The sequence below is a fragment of the Anastrepha obliqua genome, chromosome 1 (genome assembly GCF_027943255.1).
Source record: "Anastrepha obliqua isolate idAnaObli1 chromosome 1, idAnaObli1_1.0, whole genome shotgun sequence".
NCBI classification, from domain to species: Eukaryota; Metazoa; Arthropoda; class Insecta; order Diptera; family Tephritidae; genus Anastrepha; species Anastrepha obliqua.
Genome location: NC_072892.1, coordinates 32,309,865 through 32,331,204, shown reverse-complemented (window position 1 = coordinate 32,331,204; position 21,340 = coordinate 32,309,865). Strand labels below are relative to the sequence as shown.

The following is a 21,340-nucleotide window of genomic DNA, read 5'->3' as shown; positions in this document are numbered from 1 at the left end:
CTTATAGTGCTGCTTCACTCCGTCGGTTTAATAAAAAATTTTGATTACCTCAAAAACTTTGTCACAAGTTTTATGCTAATTCCACGAGTTTTGAAACTTTTCTTCCACCATTTTGTATTTTCAAATCCGACCTCAAAAGCCCTTACGCAAGAATTGTAACATAAGCCAATACATTTTAGTCCCAAAAATGTAAGGCTTAGTTTTCATCTGTTGACTATTTCGAGCAAGAAATTAGAAAATATATTTGACTTACAGTTTTATACTGTCCCGGCAGACGGTTTTTTATGAGAGATTTTTTCAGCCATTACCTGCCGAGATGCGCCCACTATTTGAAGAAATTTCTTCTATCATTTGATGTTTTAGTCGTAAGTACGGTTCGATCCCAGGGTCCGCTGAATGGTAGTCAGGCACAGAAATACTTGGCTGCATCAGCCTATATTCCTTAAAAAAATTCGGGAAATAACAGGGAGATTAACTTTCTTTACAAAAAACCACCCAGCAATTCTTAAAAAGTCTAGCTCACTGAACGCATCTTTAAACCGTTAAGCAAGTTTTACTGTGATACAAAATTTGGTAACGCTATCAAAAGTGGCTTTGAAGTCGACAAAAAGATGGCATGTGACGATAAGGATTTTTTTCGAAGATTTGACGTACAATGAATATCGGGTTGATAAAACATTTACCAGGTTTGCGTCATATTCGTAAGGTGCAATATGTTTATTATCTTGTAAACAATACCCTCAATGGAACCTTATACCGTTTAGCGTAGATTGCAGGATCACCGTTGTGGATATGGCAGAGCAGGCTACAAGTATATATTTATAATAAATAAATTTGTGCAGCTTATAAAAATATAAAAAATATATCGGATTAATTAAATTAATTTTTATTCTTTCTTTCTCCACTTTCTAGCACGTTTGAAACGACGCGCCTTGAGCGACCAGGATTTGCAAGTGATAAAAGACAACACACCTCCTTTGAAGAAGGGCACGAAAATGCTGTTTCGAACTCTACGTGACAGAGGTAATTCTTGAAATAGACGTATAATATTATTGACGAGATTGGAATATTGACACAAATCGAAGCTTGACTTCAAATAAATGAGTATACAGGATTGCATATATAGAAGTGCAAAATGCATAGAAGCGTCATTTTAAAAGTCCGTACAAAGTCAGAGAGATGGCACTTCTAGCACTTATCGAGGTTACGCTTAGTTAGTAGCATCTCTTGGAGGAACACACACCAAGGTTCAGCCAGATCAGTATATTTTTTTGTGTTTGGCATTCGTTTGAATCGGGGAAGTCGAGTGATTTTCCTTTTCCATCACGACAATATACCAGCTCACGTCTCAGCAGTTGTGGTCGCAATATTAATGGAAATAGGGTTCCAAATCGTTTCACATTCCCCCTATTCTCCAGGCTTGGCTCCCTCGGATCGTTCGGACCACTATTTGTTCGACAATATGAAGAAATGGGTGGAGGGAAAAAGGTGTATTCAAACGAGAAGGTGATTGCAGAAACCCATGGTTATTTTTCATGCCTGGACAAAACCTATTACTCGGAAGGGATCAAAAAACTAAAACAGCGTTGGACGAAGTGTATAAACCATATAGAAGACTTTGTCGAAAAATAGAAAAGGTTGGCACCAAACAATTAAGTAGTTTTTATTTTTGCACGGACTTTTCAAATCACTATCGTATGTGAGGATATCGCTTGTGCTCACTATTCTTCACAAACTTATGTGGCGACGGCCCAAAGACTTTATTTTTTTTATATCCTTGTTCGCTCCGCTCGGGAGCATAGGGCTTCGACGAGACTCTTCCATCGTACACGGTTCTGGGCTATTGTTTTGCGCCGGCATCTGCTAGTTCGCGCAACAGGGGCCTTCGCCAAGTAATCTTTGGCCGACCTCGACCTCTGCTCCCTTGTGGATTCCAGTCCAGTGTCATTCTCGTGATGCGATCTGGTGGTTTTCTAAACGTGTGACCTATCCATGGCCACTTTTTGCGCTTGATTTACCATAGGATAGGTTCCTCATTCGTTGAACTCCACAACGCATCGTTGCTAATGGTGTTCGGCCAGAATATTCTACAAATGATGCGGAGGTATTTGTTGACGAAAGATTGTAGCATCTGTGTCTAACACCATCACACCAGTCATGTTTCACTTGACTTCACACAGAGTTGTATATTCGTAGTTTGGAGTACCTGGAGATTTGATGTATGCATTCGCCCAAACGCCGCCCTTGTATTGTTTAGAGTGCTGTCGACATCTTCATCTGCTCCACCGTCTGTCGTGTTAGTATAGCCGAGACTTCATAAACTCTATGAATCTAAATTGGTTTCATCTTAAACCCAGTCACATAACCTCTGGATAATAAGTCTTAACTACGATTGACTTGCGGGAACATTTTTATTAGAAGAAATCCCGAATTGAAACAGATTTTGTCTTAGTCAGAAATACTACCTAATAGGATGGGACCTCTTAATACAGAATTAGTTAGCAGGTAATATTGTTTAAATATTCGCGAAAGTTGCATATAAAAACAAAGACTTTGCAGGAGTTGGTATTCTAGAATTACACTAAAGTTTTTTTACTTACGGATATGTTTGATACAATCCATAAAATTAAAAGTAACCTGAAACTACCAATTAAAGGTCACACCGACTGATTCTTTAGAAATAATTAGTCGCTTTCTTCGCATTTGTTCTGTAGTATTTATATACTAAACTAAGTCTTTATTGACGAAATGTTTCCTTCAGCTGATTTAAAAGGTTACAATATTCATTAAAGGTTAATATATTCATTATATTCAGAATTTATTGTTTTACCAGTTAACAATTACTCCACAAACAAAATACCTTTCTCATCCAAAAACACTGATGCTAGCACCTTCTTGGCTGATTTCTGAATACGAACTCGTTTCGGAGCCGAAGAACCAGGATAACACCACTCTTTAGACTTGTTTTAACTTAGGATCATGTTGATATGCGCTAAAGGATCCGCTAATGAAAAAGTATATTTTAGGTTGTGTTTATACAGGGTGAGCCATATAACGTTTGCTTTTTGAACCACCTATTTTTTTGAGAATGGTAACACAAATGACATGTCAAATGTGTTCATAATTTACTTAAAGGTTTGACATTTACAAAATAGGACGCTATACGCTTGAACAAAATTGGGAAATATTGAAAACCTATTTCCAAAGTGGTGAGTCTTCTTCTTCTTCCGCGGTTACAGTAAATGGCGAGCGTTATCGTGACATGCTCAACGAGTTTTTGTTTCCAAAAAATTAAGATGACATGGACGACATTTGGTTTCAACAGGACGGTGCAATTTGTCACACTACCAAAGTTACACTCGAACTTTGGGCTACCGTTTTTGAAAACCGAATAATCAGCCGAAATTCCGATATCAATTGGTCGCCTCGGAGCTGTGATTTAAGCCAGTTGGACTATTTTTTGTGGGGAGCCGTTAAGGACAAATGCCATGCGAAGCATCCAGAGACGATTGATCCTTTAAAACACGAAATCGAAGTTGCCATTCATGAAATTGGAGCCCAAACAATCGAAAATGTGCTTAAAAATTGGGTTGATCTAATGGCCTACTGTAAAGTCAGTCGTGGCAGTCAGTTGAACGATATTATTTTTTATTCATAAATGACAATGTTCAATCTTTAAAATAAAAAAAAAGTTTGAAAAAAATATTGATTAGTTTTTTTTACATGGCCCACCCTTTAGTTACCTTTTTCACTAGTTTCGGATATTAAAATAGGGTATAAATTCAGCGTCTAAGTTACTTTTTATTGAAACATTCGGCAGGCATAATTTTCCACTTACCAATAACATCAACGGTCAATGATCGAGATCCGGATAAATATTTTGCACACAACAACAAAGGGATGATCCTGATAGAAATCTGATTCAATTTATGATCCTTTCTTTTCGCTTTGTTTTTCATCACTAGTTTGGCAGCACAGCCTTTTGTAATTGAGTCTTCAATAAGGTTTTTAGGCGTGAACTACTACGGCAAATTGATAACATTTAATCTAATGCTCTTGCAAAGCGCTGAATTTCAGTTGAAATATTGTTTTCTTGAAAATTTGCATTATTGAAGTGAAAACTTCTTTAGAATCGTTGGGAGTGATTTGAGAAAAAGTGAAACGAAAAAAGCGACCCTCTTGGCTACGAAGCGTTATATTATATGTTGATATAAACGTAGCGACGAACTAAATAACTTTTAGGCCAGCGCCGACAGCATGGCGCGGTAGCCGAGCGACTAGCAATGTGAGCTTCCGATCCAAATCCTTGGTTCGAATCACAAGAAAACATTTTTTTTATACAGTTATTTTATTTTATTTTATGATATGTTTATGAGGAGCTTTTTTTCATGGCAGAAATACACTCGGTGTTTTGCCATTGCCTGCTGAGGGGTGAGCGCTATTAGAAAAATAGTTTTCCTTAATTTTGGTGTTTTCACCGAGATTCGAACTGACGTTCTCTCTGTGAATTCTGAATAGTAGTCACGCACCAACCCATTCGGCTACGGCGTTTGTTTAATTTTACTGATGCAAAAATGAGGAAAAATATATGAATAAAGTTTGCTTACTGTTTACACATTTTCCAAAGGTGACGGAGAACCAAAAAAAAAGTCGATTTTCAAACAAATACGAGTGCATATGTGTAATTGTGTTAGAGTTTCGGTCACGCCCCAGCAAAACCTGCGTGCATATGTGTTTGTAACATTCAAAAAAATGTAATTGTGTTAGAGTTTTGGTCACGCAGGTTTTGCTGGGGACGCTCATAATAGCAACCGCGTGTGTATTTTTATATTCGTAAATATTTTCATTTTTAAATATTTACCGCAATTATGCCGAAAAATAATACAGAAAAGTGTCGTGAGTATCGACAGAAAAAAAATCAATAAATAGCATCACGGAATTCATTCACGAAAATTTAATAAAGTATACACCAGAAGTATCGCGGATACTTAGAAAAGATTACAATAAAGTTCTAATGATTTTAAGTGGCGATTTTAACGTAAATTTTGCATTGGACACAGCGGTTCCTTTAATTGACTTTCTCAATACAACATTCAATTTAAAAATGTGTAACAATAGCACTGAATCGACAACACGATCAAAAACAACAATTGACGCGGTATTTCAAAGATATGTTGACAACATCGAAACCAAAGCATTTGTATCATACTTTAGCTATCATAAGCCACTCGTATCATTTGTTGAAATTGAAAACATTGAGGATGAATAATAATAAAATGAAGAAAATAAAATATGAACTTTATAGCAATATTATAATGAACCTAAAATTATCCCGCCCCTAATGCTGCTTTCGTCTCATTCTCTCTCAGTTTGTTTTACGGAAGGTTTCACTTCTATCGCGTCTAACCGTTAGACTGGTATTTTTTTTTTTCTATTTTATTACTATTTTATCTTCAATGCTGTCATATTCGAAACAGCAAATGTTATGTTGAATACATCCACATATTATTATTTTGACGATTGAGTGCAAGTGTGTATTTTCCTTGAAATGAAGTATGTAATCGCCTAAATCTTGTTTTACGTATCCTGAATGGTAGGAAGGTAGGTAGATAGAAGTGGAAGTCGGTTTCTAAGCTAAGCTATCTAAACCGTTGTTGGTACATTGTAATACCCCAGCAACAGTTTTTCCGCTACTCCTCGTTAAATTATTTTGTTTTAAGTGCAAACTGGCTGACACTTATATCCCTAAGGTCGTCAGTATCATTTAGAAACGATGAGCCAAAGTATCAAAGGCACGCCACACGGCACAGTAACAGAAAAGGTGTCCTTCGGAGAAAGACCTTTGGTTTTTTTTTTCAAATTTTTTACTAAATTTGAAATGCAAGTACGAGTATATTAGTAATTATTATTATTATTATTTTATTATTATTTATTGTTCGACTGTTTTAAAATAAACATTACATTTCATTTTTAATCATTAACATTAGAACGTACGACAGTGACACTAGGTCGTTTGTCGGAAGAAAAAAGAAAACAAAAAAAATCTTACATTTTACATATGTTACTATGTATTGAATTCGTTTAAAATTAATTTTCTATATTCTATAGCACCAGTAATGAACTTAAATAAGTTATTATATCCAGAAGGGCCAATACCATTTAAAATGTCTATGATTTCATCTCGGTTTAAACTATATTTTCCAAAATATTTTTGACGAATTCTTTTAAGTATCGGGCATTTTCCTAAGAAATGTGTGATGTCTTCGAATTCATTTAAGTTACATAAAGTGCAATTTAAATCCCTTTGGCTTCCCAAGTATATTAAATCACATCTGGCTTTCATAATCCACATAATTTTATAGATTCCAGTATTATCGTTTAAATAACTTCTGGCGTTGTTATGGCCTAATTCCTTATATAATCGGGTGCTTTGGTGTGCCCTTTCCCATAAAGTTCGAATATTCGAATCATGAAGATTTTCTATTATTGAAATTATATTTCTATTCCACTCTCTTTTATTTGAAGTGCCCCAGTTACATGTCATATTTAACTTTTGTGCCAGATTACTAATTTCTTCAACCCAAAATATCTGTTTTTCTAAAATCTTTTTTGATAGTATATAAGGCAATCTATTATCATCATATTCAAATAACGTTTTGAATATATATTTTAAATGAAGCTGCAGTGTATACAAATGAAAACTTGGAACATTTGTCTCCAAGAGAATGCAATAAGATGGCCTATTACTCGGGAGATGAAGTACCCTTTTTAAAAAATAAAGTTGAATTTTGTCTACTTCTTCAAACAACGAGTTTCCCCATACCTGAGCAGCATAACTCTGGATTGCTCTAGTCATCGCTAAAAACAGTTTCCATTTTGCCGACAACTTAATTTTATTTTTACTAAGAAATTTGCACCAAGTTGCATTTATGCTATTTTTCGCTAGAACATTTCTATTTTCTATATGTTGCTTGAAACTGAGTTTTGATGTTAGCTTTACACCCAGGTAATTATATTCTTTCGTTATTGGTATAACTTCGCCGTGAAAAAACCACTTTTCTTTTTCTGCTATTCTACCGCCTCTCCGAAAAATCATTATAGCTGATTTAGATAAGTTTACTTGCATATTCCACTTATCGCAGTATTTTTCTAAGTTGCTTATTTTTTATTTTTTTTTGAAGAGCACTAACCTCATCTGCCAATATGACGATATCGTCAGCATATAATAGCAAACGGATATTTAACTCATCTATAAAGAGTCCCCCCTCCAAGCAGTCGTGCAGGTCATTCAAGTAAAGAGCAAAGAGCAAAGGTGAAAGCAGGCACACTTGCTTTACTCCTGACGATATTTTGAATTTTTCACTCATTTCATCTCCTACTTTTACTATCGAACATGTATTTCTGTAATAACTTTCAATAAAGTTTGCCATTTTGGTGGAGATTCCTATTTCATGAAGCTTGTATAGCAATAGTTGTCTAGGGACAGTATCAAAAGCGGCTTTAAAGTCCACAAAAAACACGTACACTTTTTTCTTCTCCCTAAACTTAATATGGACTATTGCTGCTAGGTTATATATGTTATCTACAGTTGAATGTCGCTTTCTGAAACCTGCTTGAAATTCTGTTATAATATTTTTATTTTCTACCCAGCTTGTGAGTCACTCATTTAAAATGCCCATCATTATCTTTGCAACACAATTCATGAATGAGATACCTCTATAATTGGAGGGAGATTTCCTATCGCCTTTTTTAAAGAGCGGATATATCAGACTTGTTTCGAAACATTCAGATACTTGGCCCATATTATATAGCCTATTAAAAACGTTTGCCAACCCAACAAGAAACCGGTCATCGGCATTTTTAAAAAACTCATATGGAACCTTGTCTGAGCCTGGAGCTTTTCCACATTTCGTTTTTTGTAACATCAATCTGATTTCATCTATTGAGATTGGTCTGTATAGACAATCATCCCTTACTAAATTTGCCACATATTGTATACATGGTGCACAGCGAGTTGGATTTAATAATGTTTGAAAATAGTACATGAATATTGCTGGCGATACCTCTAGACAAGATTCTGTAACTGAACACCGAAGGACGTTGACCATCTTCCACCAATCCTTACTGTTATTAACCTCATTTATTCTGTATAAATGTATATTAGTAATTTCAAATGAGTTACAATATCAAAAGCATCACATTGTTATATATGTACAGAGTCCTTCCTGATACTGATGTGTGCCGTAAGTCGCGATGTCCCATGCTGGACCTTAATTTAGACTCAAAGTCATAAGAAATTACGCTGCTTTCTAATAAATTTTAATTAATTATCAACTTCCGTTCAGAAGAAAAATCAATTCTGTGACAAGGCAGTTCAGCGGCTACATTCTTCCGCTCATGTATTGATGTATGAAAATCTTCTGAATAATATTATTTAAATGTTAATTACAAATAGTCAACATTTTTAACCAATTATTATTTTTTCTATAATTCTAGGCATTGTCTCCTACACAGAGTATCTCTTCCTCTTATCCGTTTTAACAAGTGAGTTGGAAAAAAATTGTGTACATATATATTTTTGGAAATTATTAACACTTTTCCATTTCCAATAGAACCCATTTCCGGTTTCCGCATTGCATTTAATATGTTCGATACTGACGGTAATCATCGCGTTGAGAAGGACGAATTTCTAGTGGTAAGTAAAGCCAGGGAACGTTTGTAGAGATTTCATAATTTGTGCAGATGTCTGAAGTTCATTGGATGATGGAGAGAATGTGTTGTTGTATCACAGTTGAGAGAATACAGAAAGTAGCGCATGAGCGGTATCGCTACTCGGCTCTCAGTGACATTTGACATTTAACAATCCGCTGTTGAACCGATGTAATTGTTGTGTGCTGGTATTTAATTTTTTTAATTGTTTACAAATATTTTTTTTTTTCATTTTCTTCCTTCTTTACATTAATCTAGCCTAACTTTTCATTTTTGTGTACTAAACTTCGCTAATTTGACATTATTTTCTTGGTTCTCTCACGTCCCTTATCTACAATTTCGCCATGGCAAAGTTATGCTCATTTTCACTTTCATTATCACTTCATTCTGGTCAATCTTGTATTCTAAAAGAGATTTTTTTTCTGCGATTCTCGCCTAAGTGGTTTTTAACTCCTCTCTAAGGCTTTGAAGCTACTTTATTGTATTTGTATTTAAGAAACTCTAAAAATTGAATTATTATTATTATTTGCAATCTCGCTGGCTGGGGGGCGCAAATTGCCGATACAAATAAATTCCATTGGGGTCGATTTGCAGCTTTTCACCTAATCTGCAGCCAAGTGAGCGAGTCGTCTCTCACTCTCTCTTCCTAATAAGAGCGAACTTTTCCAAGTATACTCAATAAATTTATCAGAAGGTGTTTGGTCGCTCAAGCTCAAATATGTAAACCCGTAAACGAGCACACCCAGAAGCTCAGATGACACTTCCACCATCCTCGGCTCGCACACTCTCCCTTAGCTAAGCAGCCCCCTTTTCCTAGCTTTGTTCAATCTTAAAAGTGCATTTGCCTTTGTCACAACTTAAAATTGCATAGTCGTCTCATACTACGACTATGGGGCATATTTGGAAGATGCTGCAATAATTTGATATTCGTTATAATTTTCTGAAATGCAGATCACTCGAGTAGCAATCGACCTCGGTTCCTCTCTTTAATTCTCTTTTTAATTTCTTATTGGTTAAACTTAGAGTCGTTGTTATACTGTGTGTCTGTGGTTCCTAAAAATAACATCCTCTTAATTAACGGAATGAATGCCTGATTTCTACACGCATGGCGAATGGAACTGGTATGAAGAAATGCGAATGTTACTCAAATATAAAATTTGATTTCAAAAACAAAATAACAAAAAATTCACATGTGTAGATATGTATGTTATATTTTTTATTAATTATGTACGTACACCTGTATACAAAAAAATAGGAGCGCGACGAATTAATAAGTTTTACTGTTTTGATTTTTTTTTATGTTTTTATAAAAGTATAGAGTATTCTACAACAAAAATCATATACCTAAAGCTATAAATTTTGTACATAATCCTCAAATTAGCACTAAAGCGCCGTTTTGATACCATTATGAGGCCTCCAACAGGCCAATATCTATAGCCAAGCAGAGCTGTTGATATAATGGAGATTGATGGGATTTAGGTTAGCGCACTGCCCTAGGCTGTTGGGCAAGGAGCACCCAGTGACCTTAATCAACGAACTGCTAAACCCGGACATTTACAGAGAAAGTGCTCAACAGCCTCCTTCTCTGAAAGGTCCCCTCAGCTGCTGCTTTGAGAGTTAAATGATAAATCTAGCTTTTTCGTGGAGTCCCCAAGACTTTCTGAGTCCTCCGTCTATTGTACTGGGGACGTAGAGAAATGGATCGTTCAATGACCGGTAAACACAGCTACGAATTTGGAAATTGAGTAACGTGGAGTCCCCAGGACTTTCTGAGTCCTCCGCCTATTGTACTGAAGCCACAGGGTTTTGAAATAGGACGTAGAGAAATGGATCGTCCAATGACCGGCAAACACAGCTACGAATTTGATTGAATGGCGTGGAATCCGCATACTTTTCCGTCTATTGTACTGGGGCCTAGGGTTTTTGAAATAGCACGTTGTGCAATTCCCCTTAAACAAAAGTCAGGAAGATGCCGATGACCGGGTAGGAGGTCTCTGAGACCAATTCAGTTATCTTCCTAGCGAGCTCATCAGAGATTTGATCTTCTTCTTACAGGAGTTGGCTAGTTTGGATATGCACCATAGCGTCGTCAGAGCCTTGATAGTGGCTTGACTACCGGAAAAAATGTTAATATACACATACCTTAAGCATTTTGCAATCCTACAGGATCACAAAGACTTCTGCCTGAAAAACACTAGCAGTATTCGGAAATTTTAAGGAAATAAATAAATTGGCTAATTTAGAAAAAACCCCTGCTCCGACTCCCGATTCCGTCAGTGCCGTCAGTCCCGGAGCCGTCAGTGAAAACAGAGATACCAGCTTCGGTACAGATTTTCCACTCGTTCCAATCCCACTTACTTGGAAAGATTGCCCTGGCACGACCCTCAAACTTCAGTTTCTGGACAAAGAGAAGTTCAGAGAAATACGGTGTTAACTGCCCAAAAATGCTATCATATCCCTTGAGGGATTGCCTTCGGAGGCCAACCTCCTTAAATTTGAATGCACTTTGAGCAGCGATGGAAATTACGTAAAAATCGATGTAAAGGGTTTTCCAATAAGAGGTGCTATTTTGATATTCAAAGAAAAATGCTATTTTTTTTTTGTTTTTTTTTTTTTTAAATAAATGATCTATCACAAAGGACGAATCTTTCTTCGTCCAAGTGTGCTCATTCCTTGGGCAACAATACCAACCTAATATAAATGATCGGATGTTTATTTCATTATAAAGAAGAATGTATGCCGTTAATAGTGGAAAATAACATCGGCAAATGACCACCACGAATTGCAAAGTGGCTGCTCTATGTCCTCGATAGCCTCACGAACTCCATCTTTGAGGTCTTAAATCGACCCTGGGCTGTTGGGGTAGACCTTCTCTTTCATGTGGCCCCAATGAAAAAAAGTCAAAAGGTGTTAAATCACAAGATCTCGGTGGCCAATTGTGATCACCTCTTCGAGAGATAACACGGTCCGGAAACTTTTCCCGTAAGAGATCAATGGTTTCGTTGCTTGTGTGGCACGTAGCGTCGTCTTGTTGAAAATAAACGTTGTCCAGATCAATACCATCCAATTCCGGCCATAAAAAATCATGGTAATACCTATTAATATCGTAAATAACACCTGTTATTGGAAAACCCTTTACTTTTCACCCTCCTCAGTTTAGCGATACTATAGCCCTTCGGAAGAGCTTCTCACCAAACCAGGCATCCAAACGTTAAAATTGGCAGAACCACTACATTGTACAACCACAGCACGACCTGTGGCTTGAGTCGCCATTTTTACCGAACATAGGTTTGCAGGAGTAGTATCACCCCAAGATACCTAACTTCCGATGAATACGGAAAAACGTGTTTTTTTTTAATTTGGGAAGCCTAAAGTGTGGAGGTTTGTAATTTCCGATAAATAATACCGGCCTCATTTTGTCAGAGTTGACTCTGAAGCCACAACTGGCAGCCCAATGACTCAGTACAGCCAATGCTTCGCCGTGACTGAAAGGAACGGTCCCAATTTTGTTTGTTTTTAAGTTGTTGAATTTTCGTAAATTTTGTGCAAAATTTGGCACTTTGAGTTATATGGTTTTTGGCTATATGCATTTCCATAGATTAGGTTAGCTTGTAGTTGTCTACTGTGGAACACACTCAGGCTCATAGCCCATTGTGATGCCGTGTGGGAAACTTGTGCTTAACTCTCCTAAACCCAGTGTGAACTTCTCAAAAATTTTAGAAGATCTCTGATTTCCAAAGTATTGAGATCTTCCAACTAAAATTTAAAAAATTATCTCCCTAAAGTGGTGAATCTACGTCTGGGTATAGCAGGACAATGGCACAGAAGATGCGAGATCGTTTCTTCCTTTACCTCATCTAGGCAGCTTCTGCAGAAGTCATCTGCCTGTACGACCACCCTCTGGGCACGGCAGACTTGGCTTAGGCATTGCGCCGTTATAACGTAAATCACCGTGCTAAGACTATGCTTTTATATGTACTTTTCTAAAAACATAACAAAAAATATAGGGTGGGCCATGTAAAATTTGCTTTTTGAATCAACTATAAAAAAAAAACTAATCAATATTTTTTCAAACTTTGTTTTTTTATTTTGAAGATTGAACATTGTCATTTATGAATGAAAAATAATATCGTTCAAATGACTGCCACGACTGGCTTTACAGTAGGACATTCGTACAACCCAATTTTTAAGCACATTTTCAATTGTTTGGGCTCCAATTTCATGAATGGCAACTTCGATTTCGTGTTTTAAACCATCAATCGTCTCTGGATGGTTCGCATAGCATTTGTCCTCAACGACTCCCCACAAAAAATAGTCCAACGGGCTTAAATCAGAGCTCCGAGGCGGCCAATTGATATCGGAATTTCGGCTGATTATTCGGTTTTCAAAAACGGTAGCCAAAAGTTCGAGTGTAACTTTGGCAGTGTGACAAGTTACACCATCCAGTTGAAACCAAATGTCGTCCATGTCATCCTCTTAAATTTTTGGAAACAAAAACTCGTTGAGTATGCCACGATAACGCTCGCCATTTACTGTAGCCGCGGCTCCTCGCTTATTTTCGAAAAAAAAATGGCCTGATGATGCCGCCAGACCAAAAACCGCACCAAACAGTGACTCGTTGTGGATGTATTTGCTTCTCTACAGTAACGTGTGGATTTTCTGAGCCCCAAATCCGCCAATTTTGCTTATGACGTAGCCACCGATGTGAAAAGATGAAAAAGACTCACCACTTTGGAAATATGTTTTCAATATTTCCCAATTTTGTTCAAGCATATAACGTCCCATTTTGTAAATGTCAAATCTTTAAGTAAATTATGAACTCATTTGACATGTCATGTTTGTTACCATTCTCAAAAAATAGGTGGTTCAAAAAGCAAACGCTATATGGCCCACCCTGTATAAGAACTTCGTAACTCGGCGGGCTCTTATTTTTTTGAACCCGTGTAACATGTACATGTAACTTTTTTAAATAATCTCTCTGACATATATTTTATTTAATTAATTATCATTTGTTTCCTTTTATTTTTTAATTTTTAATAATTTTTTTTTATATATTTTTAATGAAATCATTTAATTGTTACGTTTTATATAACTTCTCTTTTGCTTTATTTAGATTTTAAGAATTTTGGGTGGGACGTTCAAGCAGTCCAAAATCGATGAAGAAACACGCAAACTTGTAAGCATTCTATTTCCGCCTTTTAAACTCAAAGCAACAAAAAAAAAAACAAAAAAAACAGGTCATAACGTAGCATCTTAGTATTAGCTTAAAAAAAGGAATAATTTTAATAAAGTGCGTAATTCGTAATTTTTTAAATTTTCGATGATAGCCAGCGCAAGGAAACTTTTGAGCGTCAAAATGATAGGTTACCTAAATTTCTCCTTCGTTAATTATTATTTTATTTATATCATTTATTTATATCAACTCTCGTTAATATCGTCGAATCGATTTAGTTGTTAAGTTTAATTTGGACTACAGAACCTGCAGCAGATAAGCAAAAACCACCGAAAACCACCGAGAAACAGCCACTCAAACAGAAAAAGAAAAATGTAAGAAAGAATTAATTTTTTCTGTTCGCTGTTTTGTTAAATATTTTCTTTTAAAAATTCTTGTTGAGTTCAAATACGTTTTTGTTTCCTTTATCTTTTTGGCCACACTACAAAAACAAATGGTAGAGTTTGTAAATAATAAAATGTCCATAATATTTCCGCGACCTATAGCTTTTTGTACGACATAGTCCCGCTTATCTTTAGCGCTTAAAAAGCCAAAACTGCTACACCTCAAGACACTTTAGTGTAAGTAAATACATGCAAAAATTGCAAGAAAACACAAAGTGGACAAACACCTCGCTTCTTTTACGATTTTCGTTGGTTTTTATATTAATTTTTGTTTTATTTTAATTTTGGGCTAATTTTCTTTTTTGTTTCTTTACTTTAACTGGTTAATTGAATTTTGTTGTTTTTGTATTAACTCAATTTTTACTGTTATGAAATTTTAACTAAACCGTTTCATTGATTGCATGAAATTTGCTTGTCTATGTGTCGTCACTAACACGCTTACGCTAGATGGAGCGAATTTTTAGTGGAACTTGGAAGGGTAAACGAAGTTCAAATGGCGATCGAGAGAAAAAGCAAACGAGAGAGGAGCCAATAAACCGCACACAGGTATAGTATTTTTAAGTCGTTGACAAGGCTATTCTGCACACAAGGAGCGTATTGTGTAAGGGCAAGAGGCTGCAGGCACCACACAAAAATTATCATTCGATTCGTCAGCCACTTATGAATTTGGCAGCACTGAATTGTTTCGTTGAGGGTTAACGATGCAAATAGTAGTCAAAAAACTCTTGCGCTCACCAAGTAAATAAATAAATTAAACAAAGATTTGCAGTCAAAATCGAAAGAAAATATAAACCATTGGCAAGTTTTGACAATTTATTTATTTCCTTTTCAATTTCAATTATTTTTTATAAAAGTCCAGTTTATACTAATATACAACAAAATTCATATGAAGCAAAGTTTCAAACTCTGCATCAAATTTGTAAAAAATCGGCAATTTTCAACAAAGTTTCAAATTTTTAAGTAGAATTTTTAGAAAAATTTCGAGAATGCAGTTTTATAGATCATTGAATTTTGGTCAAAGTTTCAAATGGTTCAAAAAAAGCGTTGATTTTTGACATTTGCTGACGGTGTTGGGTGTTTCCTTCCATAGCTTCTGCTCAAATGTGAACGAGACGTTATCAATAAAACGGTCCGCGGAGACAATTGAAGTCATAAAAGAGAATTCGAAGAACACACTCGAGCTTGACTTGTTTACAGTAGCACAGAAAACAAACTATGTGACATATCACGCTGAAATTTGCCATGTAATCTTATAACAGTCCTACCAAAAAATAAAAAATGTATTTTTGCCATATGTCATCCGCGGACCGTTTTATTGATAACGTCTCGTTCACATTTGAGTAGAAGTATAAAAAGAATATACATAGAGTAGGCGTTAAATAGAGACAATGCACAAGACCACGACCAAAAACAATTCTCAAAAATCAGTGTAATTTTTGACCTACTTTAAACTTGTACTTTACTTGCACAAAATTTAATGAGCTACAAAATTGCAAACTTGAAATAATTTCAGAAACTCTGAGCAGAAAGTTTGAAATTTTGACGAAAATTTGTCGAATTCTTACAAACTTTGTACAAAGTTAGAAACTTTACTTTATACATTCTGTCAAAAAAGTACTGGGAATTGTTCAATACAACGCAAAATAATTGTTTAATCATCAAAATCTATTTTGTCGCCTTCAAAATAAGCTCCATTCGAAGCAATACACATATGCCAACGATTAGTCCAGTCATCTTTTAAACCTTTTAAACGCGTTTGAAGAGGTCTTCTTCAGCTCCTTCAACGAATTCTCCTTAAGGCCTCTATCGACTCAAAAAAGTGTTCACAATATGAGCCTTGTGAGATGGTGCGTTATCATAAGTTTCCTTTCATCAAATTGGGTCGTTTCCTACGCACTCCTACATTCTCTCTCAAACGTCGCATAACATCCAAGTTATATTATTTTTTTTTACCGTGTACTCATTTGGAACAAAGTACGAGATTCTGAGTGCACAACTCCATGATAATTAAAGAAAACGAGTAGCATGACTTTCACTTTTGACCGACTTCGACGTCTTTTTTTTGGTTTCGGTGACGAACTACCTGCCTCAAACTTTGTCGACGTTCTCATCCGTTGAAGACATTGATGAGCTGCCAGATCGAGGCAAATCGTTCACGACTTCTCGGCCCTCTGCAAGAGCCTTATACCACTCGTAGACCCGTATTTTTGATAAAACACACTCGCCATAGGCTTTCTGCAACATTTTCAACGATTCGGACACGATATCCCGTTCGAAACACAAAATTGAAGATACATTTTTTGTTTGATATTTTTATCCACAGTGAAAATCGCATAGCACACGTGAAGGTAAATGTGTAACGCGCGCTTTTTAAATGAATAATTCTCGATATTTTTTGACAGAATGTATAGTTTTTGTTGTAATATGACCTGTGGTTCTATAAAAAACTACTTGAAATAAAAAAGTAAATAGATGAAGAGTCAAAACTTGCCAAGTTATGGTGTACACTTTCTTTTGACGTTAACTTTAACTAAGTTACCGGTTTTCTAATGTCTGCTTTAGTATTTAATAAGGTCTTAAGCGGTGGGCAAGTGATTTTTTAATGTCTGGTTAGCGGGTATCTATCATCTAACTTCTGATCGAGTTGAACTGCCGGTCAGTTGCTAACCAAAACAAAAAGTGGTAGCTGATAGCAGTGAAAATAATAAATATTTGTAAAAACTGAATAAATAATAAATAATAAAAATATAAATAAATAAATAAATAATAAAAATGTAAATAAATAAAAATAATAAATATTTGCCATTGTTTTGGAAGTTTATAAAAGTTTCTTTTTTTTTTAAGAATGCAAAATTGGGCGCGAATCCACCTCCTATATGGATAAAATTAGACATTTTTTGCTTATGAAAGAAAAACTATATATTATTTGTGCCAGCCATGGGTTTTCTAAAATTTGCACAATGATCGACCAACCCCCACCTCACGTAGCCCGTAATTGGTTAAAATAAAATTGTCATTTCAAACCATCATTCGGATAAGTAACCTCCGGCTAAAGGCAATATTAGCCAAAGACCGCGGAAATTGCCCTCAGTTTGCCAATTCAACAAGTTGATTACGAGCTAAGCAGCTAGGAAAAAAAAGACTCGCTTAAGGTCGTTGCTTTCCCATACATATTTTCCATTAAGCGAGCAGTGAAGTGACGAATCGAAAACAACAATGGACCTAACTAACATTTTTGTGTGGTGAAATTGCCTACCTTTACCTTTATACGTTCTTTGCTAGATATTATCTGAAGTTTTGTAACCGGCAAATTGTATTACCGATAATTTTTCATGGGAGATAGATTACCAAGTTTGGCCTTCAACTATGTTGGGCGGGTAACTTCGGTTGCCATGTCACCGGGTGCTCAGCAGCAGAACTCTGCCCGCTCATTTCACACGTATTCACACACTCGTGCAATCTCTCGTTTTACAGCAATGCAGAAAAATGGCTGCAAACTGTGTCGAGTTTTTCATATATCACCAGCCCAATATCGATGTCTTCGTGAACAAACCGCCGTCATGTCCCTGGTCATATCAGCCAATCAGCTGATTCCTTCAAGTTCGATGAGAGCCGATTAACGGTCTCTCTTTCACCATGATAATTTTCACCACTTGCACACAAGAGGGTGTGGTGAAAAGATTTCTCCATGCATAAATAGCCAAAATGCATAATGTTGCATATTTTAAGGAGCATTCTTTCCACTTATACGAAACGAATAAAATTTTAAAGTTTTAAGTGCGTATTTTTGTTTCGTAAGCTCAGGGCCGGATTAACAATAAAACAACAAATTAAATTCTTGTTTTTGTTTTATTCTTTTCATTTATTTGTCAATGTTTCGATCTCAATCAGGAGTCATCTTCACTCTGGCCTGGTCAAAACTTGCCACTGGCGCTGGAATACGTCTTTTAGTTCACGTATAGGATGAATATTTTTAATTTATAAAATAGACATTCGTATTTTTCTTTCATTACCAAATAGTTGGTCTTAGTTATCAACTAAGATGGATAAAACAAAATGCTCTGACTACGAATGAAGTATACAAATTGGTAGTTTTTATTTGCCGGTAACAAAATTTTATTTGCAGAACTGACCTGTAAATAGAAAATCTCATTTGGGGTGAAATATGTTACATAACGGTTTTTTATAGAGGCGTAGAGTTTTTTCAAACAAAACAACAACATTAATGAAATGACCAAATCATTTTTTTGCAAATTTTATGTTACATAGCATGTAATAGATGGCGCAAAATTAATCATCCCATTTTTGTCTTTTTTTTTTTTTTTTGTTAGGAAATTTTTAATTTTCCCTTTACTTTTCTGTTTATATACTGCAACTGTCTGGTCCACACGTGTCCAATACGATTGACGTGAGACATCATTTGCGAAAATTATAAATCTTCCGATAAGATGATTAATTTTGCGCCACCTTGTATGCATATATATGATATGTGTAGATGTGGTAAGTTCGCGGCTTAAGGTACCTAATGAATGAAAAATATGGTTTAAATATTTTTTCACCTCTGAGGTGAAATACACTTTTCTCATCGTGAAAAAATTTTAGTTTTATATTTTAGATTTCTGTTCAAATGGGTCACTATCGTCCGAAAATCTTCCTCCACGTAACACCTTTGTTTTATTTTAAAAAGGAAAAACACAGCGATAGCAATGAGCAGTAGGACAAGTGGTATCTGATATCTTCTTAAGCGTGTGTGAACAGGCGATTTCTCTTCCAGAAACAGCACTCCGGTCGCTAACTCATCTCGCTTTTTCGATACGACTATCTCGCGTGCTGAACCAGTAAACTAGCACAAGTTTGACCGTTCGTCGTTGTATTTATTTAGACAAGAAATTAATTAACCAAATTCCTCCGCTATCCCGGAAAATGAAAGCCATAATCTTCAACGCCAACATTTCCACTTTAGATTTTCCTGGTATGTCCCCCTTTTTTATCCACTACAGTCGGTGTAGTAACTCATGTCGACAAATGCAGGCTTCATCAACGTTAAAAATGCAGTTGTTAAATTCGTCCAAATAACACAGGTCAACAACGTTTTGTTCTAGGAAAGTGGAGGGTCATTTTCGAAGTAATTTTTTGCGTAGAATCCGAATCCGGGGTTTAAATTGCTCTATCACGTCAGGATTTTGAGATATCTTAACCTAAAAGTGCAAAAAACGCTGTTTTTGCCCATTTTTGAAGTTATGTAGTTACGCAGATTTTGCTTCTCATAAAAAAGTAAACATAGTATTTTAAAGTATAAGTCTTCCGCTTTTAAATGCCGTTGAGTTTGCTTAAATATCTTTATTTTTCACTGAGATATCGCATTTTGAAGTTTGCATGTTTGTGAATTTTTCGATATTCGAAAATCCATTGAGATAACATAAGACGTGATACGGTCGATTATTATGGGAGAGGTACTAAATTCTGCTTTTCAAAATTCTTTTGGATGAAAATTCTGTAAAAATCAAAAAAAAATTCTGTCCAGCCTAAATTCTTTTGGTTCAATATTCTGTATTTAAAATTATGTATGATCAAAATGATGGAGAACTGAAATTCTGTATATTAAAATTCTGGAATCAAAATTATTTTCGATCAAAATGCTGTAAAAATATAACCAAATAAGCAGATAACCTGATAAGCACGCTTACCTGAATAGCACATTTATTTTATGAATAATGGAATTCTGATTTTATAGAAACAATGGTAAATATACATACGTGAATTAAAGAAAAATTCAAAAATTCATTCAAAACAAAATTTATTACATTATAATGACGAAACAATTATGATATTATTAAATTCTTAGCAATTCGCTTTAGAAAATAAACATGCCTTAATATAAGCCTTTTTTTGTTATTCTTTTAATTCTGTTGTTTGCTTTTTCAGCCTTCTTCTTTGACTAATTTTGTGACCATTTTGAATTTTAGCTAGTTGTGCTTTCGCACAAACCAGCTCGCCTTTTAGATCATTAATTAGTTTGTGCAAACCTTAGTTTCGTTTCCCAACAATAACTTTTAGCCGACGATGCCAAGCCTCAAAACTGTTTTGCGTTCTGGGGAAAGCGATATTGGACTCATCGTGCACTGACCAAAATTTTGGTGGATATTTTGGCTGGGAGTTGTCTCGAGCTATGTAATTTCTTTCAAACCACGAGCAAAACTGTTTTGTATCTTCGTCTTCAAGAGTACTATAAAATTGATTATAGTACTCAGAGACTTCGTCGTGAGGCAAAAAAGCCAGAGCTTTTAACATTCTAATATGTAAGGAAAAATATGAATCATTTCCATATTTCTGAACCAATCTGCAAACAAAAAAAATTAAATATTCAGTACTTTATGGTAGTTGGGATGAAATTGTTCAGTATATCAATATATTACACAATATACCTTTCTTTTTGTATTTTACGCCAAATTATTTGACTAAAATGAAAGAAGCATCCTTGCAATCTCGTATCGGGAAAATATTTTTTTTCAGCCGATATAATGCCTATCTCAAAGTCGCTAAGGACTCGTTTTGGATTTAATTGTATGCCATATCTTCGAGCAAATTCAATGAGCTCAATGAAAAACGTCTCATAGCTGGTAAGTGATTTTCACCTTATAATGCAGAATACGAGAGGTATTATTTGCCCTTCAACCCGACCATGTATGGAAAGGAGTTGTCGCATAAATGTAGGCACCACATCGAAAGTGCCATCCATGATCCAACAGTCGCTTTCATCAAGCAATTGCAATGATGATTTAGTACCACATATAATCATACATTCATTGTGGAAATATTTTTCTGACAAAATAAAAAGTTCATTTTCCAAAATATACAAACTTAATAGAATATCTATTTCTTCTATCGAATTTGGTTCACGAAGTCCTACTTTCGCTCTTTTTATCCTGTTAATTTTTTGCTTTTGAAGACTTTTTGTGGGTAAATAGTCACGGCTGACGGAAACGGTCTCAACAACAGATGCCTGGATTATTTG

General features: G+C 35.4%; 1 protein-coding gene across 8 annotated transcripts in view; it reads left to right on the top strand.

Annotated features, from left to right (window-relative positions):
* The window catches only part of LOC129236324 (calcium uptake protein 3, mitochondrial), a 48,949-nt gene that overhangs the window by 14,956 nt on the left and 12,653 nt on the right, over nucleotides 1-21,340 (top strand). For 2 of the 8 annotated variants that reach the window (XM_054870647.1, XM_054870646.1), the window contains exons 3-8: nucleotides 913-1,023; nucleotides 8,497-8,544; nucleotides 8,613-8,695; nucleotides 13,823-13,885; nucleotides 14,161-14,256; nucleotides 14,773-14,871. In XM_054870647.1, the coding sequence (XP_054726622.1) occupies nucleotides 913-1,023; nucleotides 8,497-8,544; nucleotides 8,613-8,695; nucleotides 13,823-13,885; nucleotides 14,161-14,256; nucleotides 14,773-14,871 (500 nt within the window). The remainder of the gene's footprint in view (nucleotides 1-912; nucleotides 1,024-8,496; nucleotides 8,545-8,612; nucleotides 8,696-13,822; nucleotides 13,886-14,160; nucleotides 14,257-14,772; nucleotides 14,872-21,340) is intronic. The other 6 variants (XM_054870653.1, XM_054870648.1, XM_054870649.1 and 3 more) reach the window with 5 other exon arrangements.